Source organism: Hetaerina americana, unplaced genomic scaffold (genome assembly GCF_022747635.1).
Source record: "Hetaerina americana unplaced genomic scaffold, ioHetAmer1.1.p SCAF_10, whole genome shotgun sequence".
Classification (NCBI taxonomy): domain Eukaryota; kingdom Metazoa; phylum Arthropoda; class Insecta; order Odonata; family Calopterygidae; genus Hetaerina; species Hetaerina americana.
The window spans coordinates 47142959-47164941 of NW_027286070.1; the positions used below are offsets into that span (position 1 = coordinate 47142959).

Below are 21983 nucleotides of genomic sequence, written 5' to 3' on the forward strand. Positions count from 1 at the left end.
TCTGTTTCATAATGATGCATGTTATAAGATAAGAGAGGTACATATATGGGAAGAGTAAATGAAACATGGTTTAAGGCTGTAAGATATGTTTTAGATAGTCTGGCAACATATTAGTTAGGCACTTATGATGAACTTGACTTTTAATAAAAGATTGAAGCCATAATTTGTGGAAACACTAAGATGATTTATTACCTTCATCATTGCTAAATCATTAGCATGATTGCAGTTTTCATTGTAGAGCAAGTGCTGAAGAACTTCCATTACTCTATGGAATGTTCCACCATAACTTAAAATATTTGTTCCAGCCAGAACAGTATAATCCTCTGGCTTTCCTCTGAAATTAAAAAGAAATTAATTCAAAGCTTTGTAAAAAAGCATCAGATTTGCACTCTCACACATCTAACATTTTTTACGCCTTAAATTTTAATTTAAAGTGATTATAAAGTTGTCACCAATGATAATCATTTAACATGTTCACCTTGCCACTAGAGCGGTGGTCAGGATCCATTTCTCTGTTAAAATTGATCCACCAAAGCTGTGACTTCCATGCATTAATATTGACACCTGCGAAAGAGATATCAAGGGTAAAGTTTGCCTTGTGGGTACAAAAGGTAGATGGAGAGGATTTGAAGGCAAAAAGTTTAGTTATTTTATAACTCTTGTTGTTTTAACAATAGATTCAGCGGAGTTCTATCAGGGTCTAAGGGAAGCAGGAAAACCACATAGATTCATGTTTTTAGTAGGATAAAAAAGCTATATGGGAAAATATTAATGAAGGCTTGACAATGAACGGAGATTCAAGAACAGAGGATATCACTGAAATGAGACAAATAGTGAGACTACATGCCATCACTTTACGTATCATTGCATAATTCATACATCCAAGAACTAAATATGGTGATGAACTCAGATGTACGTGTATTAACAAAAATTTTATTGTGCTTTTTACAAAGATCATTTATCAAGTACATGTATGTGTATCCCAAATCAGGAATCCTTTCATGACCTAATATGAGAAATTTATCAGCACCTAATGAATAAAAAATCAAGCAAAAGATAATCTTAGGGTGTACTTAAGCATATTCGTAATCTGTAAAAATGTGCTAGAAGACACAAGTCCAAAGGAATAAAATATTGCACAGACCTTTAAGTATGTAAGTATGCTTGGGCATTACATTTATTGGGTTGACAGGTTGGTAACAGCTCTCCATTCTGTTCTTTTTCCGGCCAATTTCTTCCTTCCCTCACAGCTCCTTCTACTAACATTCTCCACCACACACTTCTCCCAGTTCATTCTAGGACTTTGTATGTGATTCTTCACCCTCCTAATATCCTTCAAATATGATCTTCAGTAAACTATAATTCCACAAGATATGTCCAAGCATTTTTCTTCTAGATTTTCTCCATAGGCTCTTCTCTTTACCCACCCTTTAACTTACTTTTCATTTATTACCCTATCCATTTTACTTTCATTCTCCGGTAACACCAAATTCCAATGGCCTCCAATTTTCTTTCCTTTGCTGCTACTAGTCTACCCAAGTCTCACATTCATAGAAAATTAGACTCCATTCCTAGCTCTTAAAAAATGTTTCCTTATGTGTTTGCTATTATTGTTTTCTGTCAGCTGTTGCTTCCAATAGAAAGCCTACTTCATCATTCCTACTCAGCTTTCTCCATCTCTCTTGTTGCTTACATTACTAGTAGCCTAGCTTCTTAAATATTACACTCTTCCACTTGTTCCAGTGGGTATTTCTTCAGCCTTATTCCCACTGAGATTTTCTTCCCTACTTTGACTGCAGACCTTTAGCATAGAACATTTACCCATGCCGTAACAAAATTTATCTGAACAATTTAATAGTTTATGAGTTGGTGGACTACTGCATTAATTGTCAAATTATTTTTTCAAACTTTAGCCAAGTAAATCAGGTTTTATATGCCTCATATTTCATATTATTGAGAAATGATTCAGAGAAGGGAGATGTCTCTTCTAAATTTTTCTTAAGTTACAGGAGATGTGGGCAGGTTTTGGAGACATGAATTAATGAAAACAAATTACCATATTTTCCCATCGATACCCGCACGTTATCTATACCAAAATGTTCAGATGACCGAAAAAAGGCCAATGCAAGTCATGTAATGAAAATTGAAAAAATCTAAGCATAGAAGCATTTATTTGTGTATACAGATGCGCGGCCTCTTTACATGTTCAAGATGACTATGAAGCCCTGGGCGCACAGTATCAATGCAACTTCATGATAACTACAAAGTTATGGGTGCGTGTTATTGATGGGAAAATATGGTATATCTATTTTCAATTATTATCATTCAATTTTTAGAATTCACTAATAATTCCATTCATTGCAATTGGAAGGCCAGCTTTCCTCTGAGTTTCAATTGTGAATACTATCAAGGAAAAGTAATGAAAATGTATTAATACGGTTTACTTTACCTGGCTGGGAAATTCTCCTTCCCCTGCTGCATCTCCATTAATAATTCTGGCATTAGGTGTTTTACTACAAACTTCCTTAGTGGTATGATGAAGGAGATCTGCTGCTGTTAAGACGATACCTGAGGGGGAAAGAAGTGTTTAGCTCATGCCATATAGTCAATTCATTGCAGTTAGGAGAAAAAAATCAAAGTGTCCACTCAAGTTTAAAATGAAAAAGAAAATACTCCATTTTCAAGCAGATAGTTGGGGGAAAACAATCAAATTGAGCCTTATAAATCAAATAGTTACAACCAAGAAAATTACCGTATTTTCCCATAGATAACGCGCGTGTTATCTATGCAAAAATATTCCGATGATCGAAAAAATTACGATGCGCGATATGCAATGAAAATTGAAAAAATCCAAAAATAGAAGTAATTTTACACACACACCTCCGATATAGACGTATTTTTACACACAGTATAATAATTTTTACGCGCATATACACATATATACACACGTTGACGATAACTATGAAGCCCTGAATGCGCGGTATCAATAAAAATTCATGATAACTACATAGTTCTGGGTGCACGTTATACATAAGGTGCGCGTTATCGACGAGAAAATACTAAATCTGATTTCAGCTGGTAAAATTGAATCAATCAAATGAAATTCTTTCCTTCTGCTTAATGAATTCAAACTGCCATCAAAATGTTGGAAGAAATCGAACTGCCCTAAGCATCCAGTTTAAATATGTTCAAATTTAATTTTTAACTACATTCAAATTACTCTGCTCTAGTGCCAAACATATTTTAGCTGTTGAAACTTCTCCAAATAATCGTACCCTCTGAAAATTCCATTCGCAATACATTGCCAAAATATATCGTTATTTGTGACCCGCGCTTTCTACCGCGAAAATTAATGAAATGAGAAAAAAATCGTATCCCTGAAACAACAAAATAAAATTTGTGAAATTATTTGACAAGTGAATAAAACAACCCAAGTGTTTCAACATCCCGGAAAATTCCCGTGCCTGAGAAGAAAAGGTCTCAAAAAGCGGCTTGGTAATGTTCAAAACACAATCAGGAGTAAAAGGTTTGCCGGCAAGTTGCATTACAGGGAGAGTGACGGTATGGACGAAATCAACGACTTCGTGCCTGGAATTCAAACTACTCACAAAAATGTATTGCCAAAGAAACGAATGCCACAGAGACTGAGAATTGAGGCATGGCTGTGGTTTCCGATTTGAAATCACAACTGGCGCCTGCCGTTATAACCCACGAATTATAAGTGGAAATATTTAGGCTACGCTCTCTTTACCTAGAAGGAAGTAACAAGGAGGAAATGACTCGAGTTTGTTCAAATCCGTGTGTACACCGCAAAAGACAAACAGCACTGACCTGAACCATATTAAAATATTATTTGCAGACGATAACAAACTTCTTCGTGTCGAATTCAATCAAACTTTCCGGGTCTTCTACGATAAGGAGGCCGCAAGTGGTATGACACAGTATGTCCACTCGTGATGAAGCGTCACCTTCGGATATAGTCCTACTTATATGTACTTACACAACCTTCACGACACTCCATTTCGCCGGGTGCAAACAAAATTAATCCTGATGTAAAGCCATTTCAGAAAATGTACTCCCTTTGACTATTTTCCTGTAAAATACTCTGTCCTTATATAGTTATTTCACCTTTGCTACAGTCCTATTCTGTTCTGCTCCTGAGACTTCTATTGGAACTCGTCCCGAACGTCCCCTTGATCATTTTCACACACATTACATTGCTCTATTTCCAAGAACGGTGGAGTATTACAATATGGTTTTCATTCAATGATCACTTAATTAATTTAAAATTTCACAAATTTGAATCAGTAACCTTCCAATACATAGCCTCATCCTCCCCTAGGCCACTAATAGGCTGCTGCACCTAAACTCAACTTACCCCCTCTCCCTTACTCCCCCTACCTTACCCCCTCTCCTTGACCTTACTCCCCTGTTGGAGCCAGACTTTATAAGTTGAAAAATGTTGATGTACATTACCTGATGATGATGCGCAGCATCAAAACCATGGTCGAGAAATGTTAAATCTTTTTGGTGGAAATGTTAAGTTTCTTTTTGCCCTCATAACCAATGAATACATGAAATCATAATTGCCTGTGGCTATATCTACCGTAAGTATACAGAAGGTTAGAGCCAGGTGATTGACATTAATTCCAAACAACAGAGGGATCAAAAAACGAACAATATTTACAAGCCAACACAATAGGCCACCTTATTTCTTTTTTGCTATGATTCGTAAGTCAAAACGAGACATTAGTTTGAGTGCCTTTTTATTTTCTATATAAATTATCTTTCAGCAAATCAAATATTAAAAAAATAAGAGAACGAATGAAATAGAATTTTCTTGGAGGGTGTCTAGAAGTTGTTCTAGACACCCTCTAACTTCTATGAAAGTGCAGCCTGCATGGTGATTTTTTTCAAACCAGAATTGAGTTAATCTTTTGTAATTTAGGAATTTCTTAAGAAAATTACACATTGAGAAGAAAATCTTATGCAGCAATGTTTAAGCTATAAGTCATCAATTTCGCACAAGAAAAAGTAAATTGAGCGGCGGCCAGGATTTATCCATTAATAAATCTTTTAAATCAAAGTTATAATCTAGTTGGGAAAAGTGGATGATGTCTGGTATGAAACACTACAAAGAATTGGGAAGGATTAACAAAGTGTCTTAGGAAGATATTAGCCGGTGGATCCTGGAATGTTGGCAGGGTGTGAGAGGTCTTGGGAAATCAACACAACCCGCGTCAGTTGCCTGCAGGCCATTACAGCCAGCAGATCACTGCTTTATGGAACCCCTGTTTGAGGGTTGCATCTCCAATTCACAATGTCACTTTCCATTGAGTAATGATATGTAATATTTTGTTTTAAACTCAGGTAGTCTGGTTCATAGACCATGACCATGGTTCAGTATGCTTATGGAGATAGAGAAATGTCCCAAGTGATGGTTTTCTGTTTGCACAGGATATTCTGGGAAGGTAAAAAGAGGATAACGATGAGGGATGCCCTGGACATCTATCTAAAACACAGTGTGATGGAAATGTGCAAAAAATTAGGCACATGTTCAATTCTGATTGATCTCCACGTGTCAGGATGTTAGTTGAAGAGTGCAAAATTCAGAAAACCACTGTGCAATGCATTCTTGCAGAAGAATTAGCCATGAAAAATGTGTGCCAAGATTTTCCCCAAGGTGCTGTCGGAAGACTACTTGTGTGGCAATCTTGCCTTGGATCTCTTGGATCACTGTGAAAGTGATCCAAATATTTTAGAGTAAGTGGTTACTGGTGACGATAGATGGGCCTTTGAGTACCATTTTGGACCGCTGGATTATGTCAAAGAGGCCGTGATGAGGTACCTGAATGAGATTCCCATCGATGCCTTCCAGGAAGCATGATAGAGGCACTGACATCTCTGTGTTTATGCTCAAGGGTGCTCTTTTTATGAGTTTATTACTTTTAACTGCAATAAAGTTTTTCCCCACTTTCTTTTACTAATGTTTTGGGACAGACCTTTTATATACAGGTGTGCAATACATATACATTCTCTCACATACTGGAAATAAATATAAGAAAGGATAATAAACCACGGATCTTCGATTTGCTGGGCTGATGCTTTAAACCACTTGAGCTATCAAGGAAACATAAATTACATTGAAATATGCAATATGCAACCAAGTGCCCCGATTCCTTGACCCTAAGATAGCATTCGGCAGCTGTTTCACCCACCAAAGGAGAAATGGAAGAGAACACAAGAGGTAAGTAATCACACAATGTTATAAAGGATAGGAACAGTGCATTTCGTGGCACCCATAGCCAGAAGAGGGAAACAAGTCACATCGGCCATATACACATTCAAGCACGAAAAACTGCCAAATAGCGAGCACATATCCATTCAAATGGAAATAGATGTAAGGGAAAGGTATAGGAACACATATAAAACACAAACACAGAAATGATGGGGAAGGCGGATAATTTTTTCTACTCATCTTTTGGGAGAGACAATGTATGAACTTGAATTGGTTAGTTGTAAAAGTGATTAATGAAAAAAATAGTGATTCAGCTCGTTCCATATAAAGGCTTGGAAAATGTATTCAAAACATTGGATATGTATGGGTTGAAGTACTAATAATAAAAAAATGGACCACATTGTTCACGATAGCTTCAAGGTATCATTTAGACAATGTAATAGGAGGATTCTCTGAGTTGAAAGGGAAAATTTGGCTAAAGGTCCCATCCCTTGGTCTCAAAGGCATGTCGCAATGCAGATCATTGTAGTGGATGGATGTTCACTTGCTTCTCATTCACTTTTGTATACAACTTACTGGTTTTATTTCGGTAAAATGTATTCTAAAATGATTGGATGCTAAGTTACTTTTCAGCTTCCAGATTCAAATTTATTTTTAAGCCAACCATTAGATATTTTAGCAAATCTGCATTAGACTACATGTACCGGGTGATATCTTATTCCACAAAGCTTAGTGAATAAAACTTTTCAATTATCAACAAATTTTGTTGATAGGATTTAATGTAGTTGTCTCTCATTACTAAAACATTGTCTTCCAGCCATTGCATTGTATTCCTTCCATCTCTATCCAACATCTTCATCTTCCATTAGTAAGTATTCATTAACAGTGCAGACATGGTGGGATTTTGAGTAAGTGAGTATATTTTCCATTTTTTGCATATTTTCAATTAAAACACAAATAAAATTCTCAGAGATGATTAATACCTAAGAACATCTTAAAATCCATGACATGGCACAGGTAATTCAAAATATCTCAAATATGCGTGTATCACATTAACTTCGCCCAAGACACAGTATAAATAAACCAGGTACTACTCCGTGAAGTCATTACATATATTTTGTGGCTGCAGTTTGTCAACTAGCTAATAATGAAGATGGTTGACGAAGCAAGGAAAAACGTGTAATCTTGGATTCTATGGCGGTATATGGGTAATAATCACATCTTGCACTCATTTCACAGGTGTGATTTCAACATAGGCATCTTCCTGTGCATCCTTAGCTGCACAGCACACAGCAAGAGTACACGGTTTGCGTATATTTGGCGTTAGATGAAGTAGTACTCAGTGTAGTGTATGGCTTCCGGGAGATATTCTAGCTTAGGAGATTAATAAATGCAGAGGGAAAGGTCTGACTACATTATGCATTAAAGAAATTAGCACCTATTATAATCCACATGTTTAAAAAAGATAAATTTTCCCATTAAGGAGATAATGATGAACACTTTAAAATATATGAACTAAGTGGACCGTTGTCTTGAATGTATGGCCCTGGATGAAGAAGTTTAACTTTATTGATAAGTTTTCACCTAGGAAATGGCAACTTTTTATTTATTTACTTTGTGCAATTGGTGTTATATTCTTTTTAACAGTACATAGTTCTCCTTTTGATAAATGCTTTCCCTTGAATTTTTTGATGTCACTAAAATATCCCAAGCACTTCCCATCCATGTGTTCCATCTTGGGCCTAGATCAGTTAAATTAGATTTTCATGCTAAACTCATTGCTTCGCACTTTTTTGATCAAGTTTTCTCGTTGGGCATAATGCCAACGAAATTGATATTGATCATTATGGTATTGCTGTCCAAACTGTGAACTTTGGCCAGCAACTGAGCGTTAGTTTTTATGCCCCATAACCAATTGGCAAAGGCTACCAGTAGACTGCCTATGGTATTCATAAAAACTCTGCTACTCAAGCCTAATAATGGACATATATGTTGTCCTCAAATAGAAACTATTAAGGAAATTTTTCCAAATAAGTAATGGTAGGTAAAAGACGGATGATAACCTAATTCGATAAGAATTTAACTAATTTTCCAGAGTCAACAACTAGGAATTACTTTAATCTTCCTGCACAATGAAGCCTTTACACGAATAAAATACGGCTTAAACTGTGATTAACTCCCATGATAAATGATAATGAGTAAACATCAAGCCCTTTTCATGCAGAAATATTAATGATTACAGCCTTCCCGCTCTGCGTTGTATGAACTTAAACATTTCATTGGCCGTTTTTGCGCAAGGATATCTGCGCTTGGAGAACACCAATTGTTATTTTCTTCAGGCAATATTGCGCCAGATTGGACAGGTATTTACGGTGAAGAGCTCGAACGAATACAAGTAACAAGATATAATTTGCTTCGTTGAAGTTCCAGCAACGTTTCCGCTGTGGCATTAGAATATTTCCTACCATGAATACAATCTCGAGGTACGCTATTTCAGTTCAATTCTGTTGATTTCCTTACATTGCAAAACCACTCATAGTGAACTGAGTGTTCTGAAAACCTTAATACCTTTTTAAAAACCTTTTTAGCAGGCAAACAGTTTTTTCCCACTGTGAAACGTATTAACTTGTGGATGGCATATGCTTGCGTAATATGCGCTCTGTGACTACTTGTGTATAATGAAACCTGTAAGAAGATCGTCAAGTCAGTCTCCCTTCAGTTAGTCTTACCCCTTTGTGATAACAGCATCAGCCAGGATCATGCAGCGAATGATTCGTATGAAAAAGGAATTGGATATGATCTCTAAAAATCCTCAGCCTGGAATTTCATTTTCATTGCGGGAAAATTCCGCCGACATATTTGATGCTAGTAAGTAATCTCAGTAAACAAGCTTCATTAATTTTTGCAGAGTTGTATGGAATTGTGCTTTCAGTATCTTTCTATTTTGCTATTTAAGGTATTTTAGGATTAGAAGGAACACCTTATGAGTCCGGAGTATTCAAGCTTGAAGTACAACTTTCTGATAAGTATGCAAAATTTATGCCTAGAGTAATGCCCCGCTCATCTTTTCTTCTCGCGTATTAACTGAATGTTATTCCACAACAGGTACCCATTTGAGCCGCCTAGAGTGGAGTTTCTAACCCCAGTATATCATCCAAATGTCGATGAATCTGGAAGAATTTGCCTTGATCTTTTACGTATGCCACCTGCTGGTTCATGGCGACCTACTATACTTTTGGGAGGTCTATTACACTCACTCAGGCTCTTATTGGCCCAACCAAATCCAGACGACCCCTTGATGCTAGGCATAGTAAGTAGTCTTATGTTTTCCATTATGTTTCATATCAAACTGTCGTCCATTTGGACGTATATGAAAGAAAAAATAAATCCTTGTTTCATCTGAGAGATAAAAAAGTATCCTTCCTTAGCTGCACAATATACTAGACTATTTGTTCCCAGTATATTTAATGCAAATGGAAAAATAGTATACCAGTATAATTGAATTTGGATGATTGTGTAATATGTGATTTTCAAAGCGGAGAAAAAAGCAAGTCAAGGAAGTGGTTGATTGTCCCTAACGTCTTTACAAAATAAGGTCTTTTGGGTATCATTAGACTTCAATTTCTAAACAGAAATGTAATACTTTCTTGTGAACTAATTCATTTCGAAGCACTGCGAAATATTTTTAGATATTGTACCTATAGTAGACATGAAACTGATATAGATGAGTAGTTCATCAGCAAGCAATGAAATAGTTGACAGTGAAGCCATTTGCATTTAGAATTAATTATAGCTTGAAATAATTAATTCATACAAAGTGTGCATTAATGCATTTCTTGTTGAAAAAACATTCATCATATCACAAGGAAAATGTACTCTCCAAAACAGTTATTACAGAATAAAAACTACATTTTCATTATGTTTCAAAAACTTCTATAATTGAGCTTTAAAAACTAATTAATTTTTTCCACCTGAAAGCATGTTCTTGGTAAAGTCAAGGTAGCAATTTCTTTCATTCACTCGAAGGTATTCTATCTGATAAGTTAGGTTTTAGTTGGTCCCGAAATAAGCAATGATAAGTGGTCCTGGTGGGGTCAGCCCTGTCAGATTGGTCCCAGGGAAGGAGTTATGAGAAATCAAGTTAACTATTTATCCCGATAACTAATGATGGACATATATATATGATGAATATAAGTCTTGGTTACTATGGAACCTGCCCTGTGTCATGCCCATGCAGTAAGAGAGGCAAGGCTTCCACAATCATCATCTCAAAAAATCACTGACAGACAACCACTGAAGAGGGATGAAAGAGAATTGGGACTTGGAATGTTCAGACGATGGTGAGAATGGGGAAATAAGAGAATATAAAGGGAGAGAGGAAATATAAATATTTGAGGGCTGTGTGAGGTGAGATGGAAGGTTAGCGGGGACTACTGGAGTGATAGTTAGAGTAATATACAGCAGCAGGGAAGAGGGCTAGCAAGGGGTGGCTATCATATTGAACAAAAAGTTAGGAAGTAAACATAGAATAGGCAAAATAGAGAATATTATATGTAGAAGTGAAAACTGAACCAATGAACTTGGCCATTGTTCATGTGTACACGCTGCCAAGCAATCATCAGGAGGGAGAAATACACGTAGGGTGTATATTTGATTATAGGAAATAATTGTGACTGTTATTAGAAGCAAACTATTAATAGTGATGGGGGATTGTAACATTATGGTAGATGAACGGAGAGATGACAGGGACTGTGGTTTAAGGACAAAGAATAAATGCAGGGAGAAAGAAATTGCATCTGAGAAATTGGTTAATCATAACAAATACTTGGTTAGCACAACAGTAGACATATATTATTTATTAGGTTTAGAAATAGACCTATAGGTTTATGTGAAAAATGTCTGGGAATAGATAGATATATCAGTTACACTGCAGCATGGTTGTGCACAAATTTAGGTCACAGGGCGATTAATTCCAACAGTTTCACAGGGGTAATGTGGATTAAGATCATAATTTAGTACTATTTAAGTGTAATGTTAGATTCAAGAGGGTGAAATAGGGAAGACAGGTGTAACAATGGAGAATAACATCGCACGAGAAGGAAGACCAACCAGGAGTCAGTAGAAAAAATTACAAGTGAACATAGGGACAGGGGTACTGAAGGAAAATTAGAATTTATCAAGAAGGGATATCAACGGCTAGAAATGAAACTATTGGAAAAGTACCTGGCAACCTTTGATTGAAGACGAGATGATTAGGTAGACAGATGAGAAAAGAAAATGAAATAATATAAACACAGAATTAGATAGAAGAAGAAAGTATAAAGAGATAAATAATAAACTGAGGCGGGAAACTTAATAAGGTTAATGAAGGTGAAAGATTCAGTATGAGATTTGGAAAGTTTGTAAATGAAAGGGTGAAATTAGTGTGCTTGTACAGGAAGGTGAAACTTCTTTCGGGAAGTAAGGAGAAATCCATGCAAAAAATCCAAGATGTCTGGAAACTTAGTAATTGAGCCCGGAAAGAATGTATTTCAAAATAAAGGAGTAAGATTTGAGGGATATGCAACTAATCTGTAACCTGGACATACTACTTGGGTACATATGGTGGATCAAGATTTGGAATGGCCAGTGTTAGGAAGAGGACTAAGGCAGAGTTTTCCATTATTACCCATCATTTTCAATGGATATGTGGAAAAAATGGTAAAAGTGGTTGTAGATTGGAATAGGAATGAAAGACACTGGAGAATAAATAAAATCAGTCATTTTTGCAGGTGATGTAGTTTTAGATAGCCAGTCAGTCAAAGAGTTACAACCATTCCTGAGCACTTGAGAAAATCAGTGTGATGTGTGTGGATCGGTATCAATGGAAATGAAACAAAGTTTATGACATATTGAAATGTAATGAAATAATTGACTTTGTAATTCCACGCACAAAAAAAAAGTTAATGACTTTTTGAGACAGAGGAAGACTAAGATAACTTTAAATTAGAAGCACAAAGGTTATAGCAGGTGTATTAGTTTACCTGTCTTAACAATGGTTTGAGCCAAGATGATTATAGTATTAGGGATCAGAAGAACTGTATTAGGTAAAGAAGCCTTCACAAAGAGGAAGGAATTGAAGGCAGGGATATTGAACAAGGCTGTTAAAAAAAGGCTTGTTAAAACCTTGATATGTAGTTCGGTTTTGAATGGTGTGGAAATAAAAGTTTGGTCACTGAATTAATAGATATAGATTGGAGCCATTTAAAATGTGGGTGTGGAAAAGGTGAAGTGGACAGAAAGGAAACCAGGAAGGCATGGTGGGGAGGAGAGAGGATTGTTGGGAGAAGTCACAAGGGGGCAAGAAAGATGGATTCAGACTATTTTGATTAGCCATGGGATTTTGAAGACAGTGATAAAGGGAAGTGTGTTGGGCAAACTGTAAAGGGAAGGAATAGGATAGGCATGATGAATGGAATTAAGGGAGAAAAGAAGTTTGCAGAATTAAAGAGGGACTTACTGTAGTGCCCAATTTGAGGTTGTTTTTTGTTAGGAGGGGCAAGTAAATTTATTTTTGTAAAATTGGATAGGCTTGTGTATATCCAAAACCTACCCTAACCAGTAGAATACCAATAATAACAAACCATGTTCTAGTGTGATGTCATAGACTCCATTGATTGCATTTAAAAGTAATTTCAAGGAGATCCTGTTGTCAGGTTTAGGAGCCTTACATGCTGCCAATCTTTGTGAATATTGCTGAAAATTCAACTTATTTATTAGAACTCTTTTCATTGATAATCTATTAAATACTTCCATCATTTAATATCTTCCTCACAACATTAAATTCTGAGAAAATGGCAATTCAAGGATGTCTTGGGGAGATACATGTGTCCCTGTAGATGAATTTTCGCCAACCCTGGGCACAAAATTTAATAAATGCATCCCAATCTTCAATCATGTTTCTTTGTTTATTCAACCCATAGGTGCTCACCCATTTCAATGAAACTTGTCTCTAACCTCCTATGTGCCTTTGCCCCTGATTCGATAACATTAGATTGCGCTATTTTTAGTCCACCAGTTATGTTGTTTGCTGTGGCACAATGAATCCCTATTACAAAAGCATTGCTGCCTCCTGTGAAAGCATTCAAGGAAGCTGAATATTATCCATTGCAATGTCATGCTCAAAGAGTGAAGACACTGCCAGTTCATTTCTTTAACTTAAGATATGGATTCTCCGTCAAATATACCATGAACCCATTTCACGCTTGGACATCCAAAGACTGGATTTTCCCCCATACTAAAATATTGTCCTCAATTTAATGATAGTTTAATAATTAATCGATTAGATAATTTAATGATAGTTTGAGTTGTAGGAATGGAAAACAAAGGTTTAATGGTGATTATGGATTAATCGATTAGATAATTTAATGATAGTTTGAATTGTAGGAATGGAAAACAAAGGTTTAATGGTGATTATGGAATCCATTATTACTCTTTTGTTTTACCATCCTACAACCCTTACTGAATGCTCGAATTCTCTAATTACATGAGATTATTCAGCGAGTCAATGTATTTTTCTGACATTATCAAACCTGAGCATGCCAGGACGAGCAATCATGTATTCGTATGTTTACGTTGTACCTTATACCATTTGATCGACAGTTTTGCCATATTTCTCATGTTGAGCAGCCATTTTTAGTCACCAATTGTATACTCTTATAATACTTGCACCATGGTTTCCAGGCAGAAGAATTTAAATTCAATAATACGGAGTACATACGCAAGGCTAAGGATTGGACCAAGAAATATGCAATTCAAGATGCAACGCAAAGTACCTCCACATCTGCGAAACGAAAGCATGATGAAGACAAACTGGATCCACATAAACGCGTAAAGGTTTAAAAGAGATATCTTTGTAATAATCGCAACTTCTGTTTGTATGACTCAATAAAAACACCAAAATAAATACACAGCTTTAATAATTTCGAACTATACAATAATGATTTTGCTTAAAAAGAGCATTAATCTCCATACTATTAACAATCATTTACAAACTTCGAGTATTTAAACATTTTCTGGAAGTTCCTCATCTGCTGACTTCTTCCAGCGTCTTGGGTATGGTTTCAACAGAGTCCAATCATTAAGGTAATGATCAACACCTCCATAAGCTCGAGCATATTTCATCCTGAAGAACGGCCAATCGTTTACCACAAAGCTTTTTAAGACAACAGCTCCAACTCCAAAAATGAGGGAAGAAACAAAACCAGTGACACCACACTTCCTAACGGCCCCATAGACTGACCCGGTGGCGCAACCCCCAAGGAAATAGTTAAGGTGGTCGTCCCGCTTGCGGATACTTGTCAGGGCACATGTTGACAAAGTAAATGTTGCAGCCATTCCCACTAAGGGTGCTGTAATAACAACATATCTAGCGGCTGTTTGGAAGTATCCCTTGGGGTGAGAAAGCAAAAGAACATCACCCGTGGAGGCAGCCAAACCAATCATACTTGCGTACTTAGTACTGATCCAAAGCTTTTTGAAACAGTCTTCCCCGTCAGGGGTGTCGTAATATTGGTAGGACATGTTCTACTATTGTAATTTCCTCCTACACTCGGCCGATTCTTCCCCAAGCGCAGACTAAAACTCCATCTGATTTCCACAAAGGTTAGCGAGGCCCTCTATTGAACAACCTAGAATATTAAACAAAAGACCTGCGAATTTCGCCGTGGATATGAAAAATCTAGTCAAATATTTTGTGTATCCCGTAGGCGATATACTTCCGAAAATATGATAGGGGCTATAACTTCGCAACGTATTTTTTAATCGGAATGGGAACTTTTTTCTCCAGATTTAGAAAACTGAATTCTAATGAGGGAACTGGTACCTCGGAAAGACCCCGAGAGTACTCATGGTAATGTTTTTTAATCAGCATTTTTGTCAAAAGGTGTCCAAAGATATTCATTTTCTCAAGCTTCATGAATGTTTCAGGGATAAAAATCGGAAGCTGAATGTCGAAGACTATTCCTTCAATAACATCGTTAATAAAGTTATAGGAAAATTACCTGGCACAATTGATGGTCAGCAGTTCACCATCCAAAACTGCAGCAATTCAACAGTTTACCTTTTAGATCAAATGAATACTGTTACGATAGACGAGTGCACGCATTGCAAATTCATACTAGGGCCTGTAAAAGAAAGGTATGTGGTGTAATTAGCTTTAGCTGTGTAGGACTCAGCTGCCACACCGGAACGGATAATATTTTATTATTTTTCATGCAGTATCTTCATAAGGGACTGCAAGAGCTGTGTTTGTGTGGTATCTTGCGGTCAATTTCGAGCCAGAGATTGCAGCAATGTGGATATTTATCTATGCTGCCCTACTCAACCAATTATCGAAGCCTCTGTGAATATGAGCTTTAATTGCCTTCAGTTGTATTACGAGAGTTTTTCAGGTAATTATGCACAGTCTTGTGAAAAATTTCGTTTTCAATTTAATAGTCATTATAAATTAATGATAATAAACCTATTCCTTCAAAAACTTTTTGTTGTTTTTGGCTCCTATGTTACTCTCTTGCTAGATCACATGACGAAGGCTGGTCTCAGTCCTTTCAACAATATATGGAACTCTGTCCATGACTTTACTCCTGGAGATCAAGAAAGCTCTGAATCGGGAGGTCATTGGACCATTCTCAGGGATGATTCAACCCCGAAAATTTCACTTGATGGACACACGGATTTTAATGAGTTAGCATAGCGCGATATTATTCAAAAATTAACTACTCTTGTCTGCAGATTCTAATAGTTTGACAGTGTGTTTGCCTCATTTTCAGTGTTGGATTGAGTTTTTCTTGGGATGCGAGCTTTGTTCCATATACACTACCACCCCTGGGAAGAGACATGAAAGTATGGGCCAGCCAATGCTTAGATGTAAAGCCTAGTGCCTGCCTTGTTGTGGTTACACCTGGGCCAGAAAATCAACATAAAGCAGCTATGCTGTTCTATCACACACTTAAGAGATTAGAAGTAAGTATTATTCAGTTTGAGGGACAGCTGTGAGCATACATATATGTATATGTACATCCTCCCCCCAAGTAAGTCATCGAAAGAGCTTGGCTGTCCACCACCACCCCCTTACCATGATTCACCAGCTGATAGCTACCATTTTCCCCTTGAAAATAGAATGGCAATAGTAGGTGCCCACTAATTGTGTGCTGTATTGCCAATGCTATTTATTTCTGCTATAATAAAATTGAAGGTAACTGTTAAAAGCTGTGTGAAGTATATTATGATGTGGGGTTTCACATCTAGAAAATTCAGCTAATTTATGTGTATATAATATCCTGGCAATACAAATACCACAGACCATAATAGGATATCAAAATTACTAGTGAATTTCACAATTTTATTTCAAGTCATGCAACAGGCTATTTCTGTATTGTGCATTGGGAAATATCCTATTTGAGAAAGGAAGTACATAGTCATCAATGTCTATTGCCCCTTTACAAATTATTGATGGAATCAGGGGATTTGAAATATAGCAAAATAAAACATAGAACTTCTTTATATCTTTTAAAATCTTATATAGTTGAACTCTGCTTGTGTAAAATGCTACCTATTTAAGATTGTGCATTTTAAACCACTTTAAAAGTAATGTTTCTCTCTGAGTAATGGTTAATTTTCAAGCTTATCGTTGATTTAATTTGACATGAAATGTTTCAGTTATAATTAATCTACACGAGACTGATGATAAAATATAAATTGAAATAGGTTGTCAAAAAGTTAATATGCTATGGCCTGGATTTAATGTGCAAAATGATGTGGATGTGATGCATAAGTATCCCTAAAACTATTGTATTGCTCTTTAAGGAGTTACTGAAAGGTCTTCTGTTAACAAGCATGGGGTTCCTGAATCCCCCTTGCCCTCTAGAAGTGGATAACCACTTAGGCTGGAATTGTTGCCATCATTAAGGAGTTTTTGATAGCGAAGAATAGCTGTGCTTTAATTTTAGATTTTGATTGCCATGTCCTTTGAACTTGGTGGTAGTCAAGCCTCTCGGAACATGAATCAACCATTGTTATGGCACTAAAATACACAAAGATTAGATGCATCCTTCTTGATGAAACTAATTAATGAATTAACAATTAATATCATTGATGTCTTTGATAAATATGCATCACGAAATAACTTCAGGCCTGCATAAGATGCCAGAGTGAAATTTAGCATGTAAAGTTTGGAGCAGAAAATCCTGTCATTCAGACGGAAGCTATGAAATTCACTGCAGTAACTGGATGTGATCATCCAATTAAATTTTTTTTAGTGAGGATTAAATTTGGAAATATCATAAAAAGAGGGGACATGATTGAAAGAATATAAAAACCATATCAAATGCAGTAATTAATACCTTTTTCAAGTTTACATTATTTTATATGAGAATTATATGAAGCATCCAAAATTATAAATTACCTTGTAAATGTTAACCTTTATTGCAAAAGCAGCTTAAATGGTACAAAATTTAAGATTTGATTTTCATATGAATGTCTGGACCCAAAGGTATGGTCATTGCATTCTATAACTTTGAAAATCACAACATAATACACCCATGGAATGGATGTTCAGATGCACATACGTATAATAGTTGATGTATGCTATGGCAGTTAATGAGAATAGAATTCATCAGTATGTATCGGGTTTTTATCAATGAACATTCTCATTGAATTGGAAAAATAAGTGTTACTAAAGATTTATAGTGCACATATTTTATCGTTCCCAATATCATGAAGCCTTTCCTTACATTACAGATGAAATTAGTTACAGAACTAATTATTTCCTGGTATTTTGTACATATTCCTCGAATTCATTGCATTAAATTTTTTTACCATGCACACACTTGTAGAATTGATAGAAATTTCTTTCCTCCCTTCTTTCTAGATAATTACATAGATAATGAATAATCCAAATATTTTTAAACCAATCAAATGTAATTTTGAGCCATGTGAAAAATCTACAATAAGCAAAAAACCTGTGGCATACTGGAAAGTATACTGAGTATACAAAAACTTGATTACACTTCTACCGGTTGGGATGTGTAGGTGACATCATCAGATATGATGTTGTTTACTTATTCAGTGGTTATGAATTTTCTTTAAGTAGAGCCTGAAACCATCAAATCCACAATTGGAATACTTCAAGTCACTCAATCTGACCTTGTCAAATTAGAGATTATCAAGGTAAAGAAACGGCCAAGCATTCAAGCAAGAAAACACTATTAGTTAACTTCCTAAATAAAATTCCCCAGGATCCCTAAAATATACTTAACAAATACCAGAAGCATCATTCAACATATTCCGCACAAGTGACCACTGATTAAAGCAAAAATTAGGATATGTGCAATAATGTTGGTCATCCATAAACCCATGGATGAATGGTGGAGTGTAATTCTGTGATAGTAAGTTCTTCTAGAATACCATAAATTATCTTTAACCACATTAATTTTAGACCTTAATCTCTTATTTCCAGCCTGAGTGCAAGTTGTCTTCATCAAAGGAATTTCATATGATGTCAGATCACCCATTTGCCAAAAACACATTTGGCAAGGATTTCACATCTGGTGTCATTGTTGGACTTCGTTTCTTTGGTCCCCAATGCTGGGAATTATGCCAAAAGGTGAAGCATCTAACATATTTGTAAAAATACCAAATGACAAAGAGATGGTATTAATTTAACTTTTTACTTGACCAGAACAAATCATGTGATATTTTGAATTTAGTAATCCATACAACTATCTTTTCAAAGGTTTTCATTGAAATACAGAAATATTCAAAGCATGTATTTTTGTCTTTAATTAAATGCACACTTTCAGTAACCAAGCTTATAAAATATGGTTATATTTTAACTAAGGGTGTGTGAAACAGAATTTCTCCAATGTATGGATTATTACATGATTCTTGTGTCAAGAATACTAAATAAATCTAATCAGCCATTGCTTCTATTAAACATTCTTAATTAGCTAATAATTGACAGTTTAACAATATGAAATTATGGGAAGACCTATTCAGTGAGCTGATTTATAACATAACATTACAACTAACAACCAAATCACCTACTTTTTTCCAAATTCAGTGGTATATAGTACATGACAATTACAGGAATTTTGTCAGAGATGGAAATCCTAATAATACATTTGAGTTGCACAATTTGAAGTTTGGTTTCATTTGCTAAAATAATATGGTATATCATTTCCTTGGAGGATGTGGTAGTCCAGGGGTAAGAGCAATGGTCTACTGACCAGAGGGTCCGAGTTTGATTCCAGGCATTCATCTGGGCATCCTCCGCTTCACTCTAGCTTTTGTGACTTTTTGGGTATAGGTACCACAGGGAAACCGAAAGTGGCATAGGGTAAGGACCCCCCCCCCCCTCCCCCTATCCTGATGTATATCATTCGCCAATGGGCTTGGTACCTTTGCATATCAAACCGACCTTTAGGTTGATAACGGAGGTTGGTTGATTAATATAATTTTCCATTATAATATATTCATAGAATTGCTTTAGCTGGTCAAATTTTCATAAAATGATAAGGAGCTAAAATGAACCCACAGGGATAACTAATAGGTCTTGGGTAATTCACAAAATTTGAGTTATTTTTAATGGAGGATTTCATGGTGGGAAAATCAATTCTATCATTGATGGATTAATCCGTTGGAGCGAGCAATGTGGCAATTGCTTAAGACAGTTCTTTCAGGGAAATATTTAAAAAATTGTTAGAGTTGGTTAAGTAGTCTATATTGGTAAAAATGTGTTTGTAGGTTTTGCAAGATGTAAGCTTTAGCTCTGAATGAGGTTATCTGAATGGAATTTATGCAATTTTCAAAGTATGTAAAATTTAACAAAGCCTAGAATTTTGCATAAATATCTGTATGCTCTTCATGCATAATAATGTCAATCAAAAATTCTACATGCAGACTTAACATTCCAAAGGTGGAAGAAAACGGAATAAAGACAACCATATTATATCCCATATTACACATTTAAATGCATTTTATCCCTCATGGGCAGTTTACCGGCTCACTTAATGCACAATGTGTTGAACTGACATGTTCAAGGCATTTTGAATCACTAACCTTCTTGCAACCATTTGCAGTTGTGTCCCAATATTTGATGATATTATATACAAATACTAACACTACTAATATTTTTTTCCAGTCAAAAGAATCTAATATTCGACGATGCTTGGATGTATACAACCAGATTTGCCACTTCAGTTCATGAATCTATTTGAGGCTGATTAGATTTACTAGAATGCTGATCCGATTCATTTTGAAATCAAAGCTTCACACACCCCTAATTTTCACTCAAACAAACATGGCCATTATGTTCACTTTAACAGATTTAGTCCCAGGGCACACTTTGAGCTGGTTGCTTGATGGATAAAGTTTCCAATTATGGTAAATAAAATTGCAAAGCCTTCAAAGAGGTCAGCTTGAATAAAACAGATGATTTGGATGTTACAAAACAGACATCACAAAATGAAGGTTAATTCCTGCCAACTAACTGGTATTTACAGGAATGGCCAAGTATATACTCTCATCACAAATTATTATGTGCATATTTGATAACTATTCCTATGCAATTATTTTCACATCTCGGCTCTTAAAAATAAAAAAAATTCTTATGAAATCATTGAGTTGTTTTATAATCCCGTGAAAAGCATGTGTCAAACTTTTGATGTTGATATTTTCCTACCTTCAAAAATTTATGAAAACCTGACCAAAAAATTTGGTTTCACTAATGCACTCTTTCGTTTTAACCCCTCAAGAATTATGCACTTATCTACCTTTGAGTGTACGTTAAGATAAGTTCAGTCTTAGTTTTAATGTTCAAGTTATATTAAATTCTTATGATCAAAAACTTCAGTTGAAAGCATTAATGAACATTTTTGTTCCACAGGTAAAGGAGTATTTGAGCAATGAGAAACCACAGCGAAAGCAGCATATACATTTAAGAAAATGCTGCCTAAAAGAGTTGTGCACACAAGATGATTTTTTCAGTACTCCAGCACCATATGTTCCAGCTTTTTCTGGATAACCACTTTTATAGCATCAATACTTCAGCACCAATAATTCATGGACAATTTAATTTATCTCACAATTTAAGATTTCGAGGTCTTTGTGCAAAAATAAATTGTCTTCACCTTCTACAATCATAAACACGTCCATTGCATTTCTAAAAGTTTTTGAGTATTTATTTTTATATTAGTTATTTATTGTAGTTGAAATAAATATACTCAGTAACATAAGGAGTTTCATTTTGTCTTGAAAAATTATGACTTTTCAATATTTACAAAAAGTTGTCCAAAGGTTTCACTGGCTTAAAACAATTACTTCAAATAGGTGGGATGAATTCCATATGAAATAACTTTCATTATATGGATAATACTCTTGGAGGACTAGTGGCAAATTTTAATTTGCCAGACACAAAAACAAATCTTAAAAAAATACCTTAATTTCCATCTGAATATCCACCTTAAAAATGTAATATTCTTTATAGAAGTATGTACATTTCCTGTTTAACCATCCTGAGCCTTACAACACTTGATGAATATAATCCCATACCATATTTACATACCATACTGCAAAAATAAAGATGTGTATATGACACGATAATTGCACACTAAGCTTTTAAAAACTATCAGTAATAGTCATAATTTCAACTTTGTATCAAACACGAGAATCGAAGTTATATTGACTATGTTAATGATTGTACAATTTT

General features: G+C 35.5%; 3 protein-coding genes across 5 annotated transcripts; 2 read left to right on the forward strand and 1 right to left on the reverse strand.

Moving 5' to 3' along the window:
- The first annotated feature begins 8571 nt into the window (after window positions 1–8571).
- LOC139700092 (ubiquitin-conjugating enzyme E2 T-like) lies at window positions 8572–14183 on the forward strand. 3 transcript variants are annotated; one of them, XM_071598600.1, is made up of 5 exons: window positions 8572–8721; window positions 8827–9106; window positions 9195–9264; window positions 9344–9548; window positions 13961–14183. In XM_071598600.1, the coding sequence occupies exons 2-5, from the start codon at window positions 8998–9000 to the stop codon at window positions 14117–14119; spliced, it is 543 nt and encodes a 180-aa protein (XP_071454701.1). In that variant the 5' UTR covers window positions 8572–8721; window positions 8827–8997; the 3' UTR covers window positions 14120–14183. The 3 variants fall into 3 exon arrangements, with proteins under 3 accessions (XP_071454701.1, XP_071454702.1, XP_071454703.1); XM_071598601.1 differs by having other exon boundaries at window positions 8830–9106; XM_071598602.1 differs by having other exon boundaries at window positions 8838–9106.
- Window positions 14179–14890, reverse strand: ND-B14.7 (NADH dehydrogenase (ubiquinone) B14.7 subunit). The gene has a single exon (XM_071598603.1). The coding sequence runs from the start codon at window positions 14798–14800 to the stop codon at window positions 14282–14284; it is 519 nt and encodes a 172-aa protein (XP_071454704.1). The 5' UTR covers window positions 14801–14890; the 3' UTR covers window positions 14179–14281.
- A 105-nt stretch (window positions 14891–14995) lies between these two features.
- Window positions 14996–21696, forward strand: LOC139698754 (protein XRP2-like). Its single transcript, XM_071597663.1, has 7 exons — window positions 14996–15128; window positions 15206–15415; window positions 15497–15669; window positions 15796–15961; window positions 16048–16240; window positions 18735–18881; window positions 21162–21696. Exons 1-7 carry the CDS (start codon window positions 15046–15048, stop codon window positions 21297–21299), a joined length of 1110 nt encoding a protein of 369 aa, XP_071453764.1. The 5' UTR covers window positions 14996–15045; the 3' UTR covers window positions 21300–21696.
- The last annotated feature ends 287 nt before the right edge of the window (window positions 21697–21983 follow it).

Bases quoted from the DNA above. Each gene is read 5' to 3' on its own strand.
- LOC139700092 (XM_071598600.1), top strand. From the start codon at position 8,998: ATGCAGCGAATGATTCGTATGAAAAAGGAATTGGATATGATCTCTAAA. The intron at 9,107-9,194 runs GTAAGTAATCTC...TTGCTATTTAAG, and splicing joins CGCCGACATATTTGATGCTA to GTATTTTAGGATTAGAAGGA. The intron at 9,549-13,960 runs GTAAGTAGTCTT...CATGGTTTCCAG, and splicing joins ACCCCTTGATGCTAGGCATA to GCAGAAGAATTTAAATTCAA.
- ND-B14.7 (XM_071598603.1), bottom strand. From the start codon at position 14,800: ATGTCCTACCAATATTACGACACCCCTGACGGGGAAGACTGTTTCAAA.
- LOC139698754 (XM_071597663.1), top strand. From the start codon at position 15,046: ATGGGAACTTTTTTCTCCAGATTTAGAAAACTGAATTCTAATGAGGGA. The intron at 15,416-15,496 runs GTATGTGGTGTA...TTTTTCATGCAG, and splicing joins CTAGGGCCTGTAAAAGAAAG to TATCTTCATAAGGGACTGCA. The intron at 18,882-21,161 runs GTGAAGCATCTA...TTTGTTCCACAG, and splicing joins GCTGGGAATTATGCCAAAAG to GTAAAGGAGTATTTGAGCAA.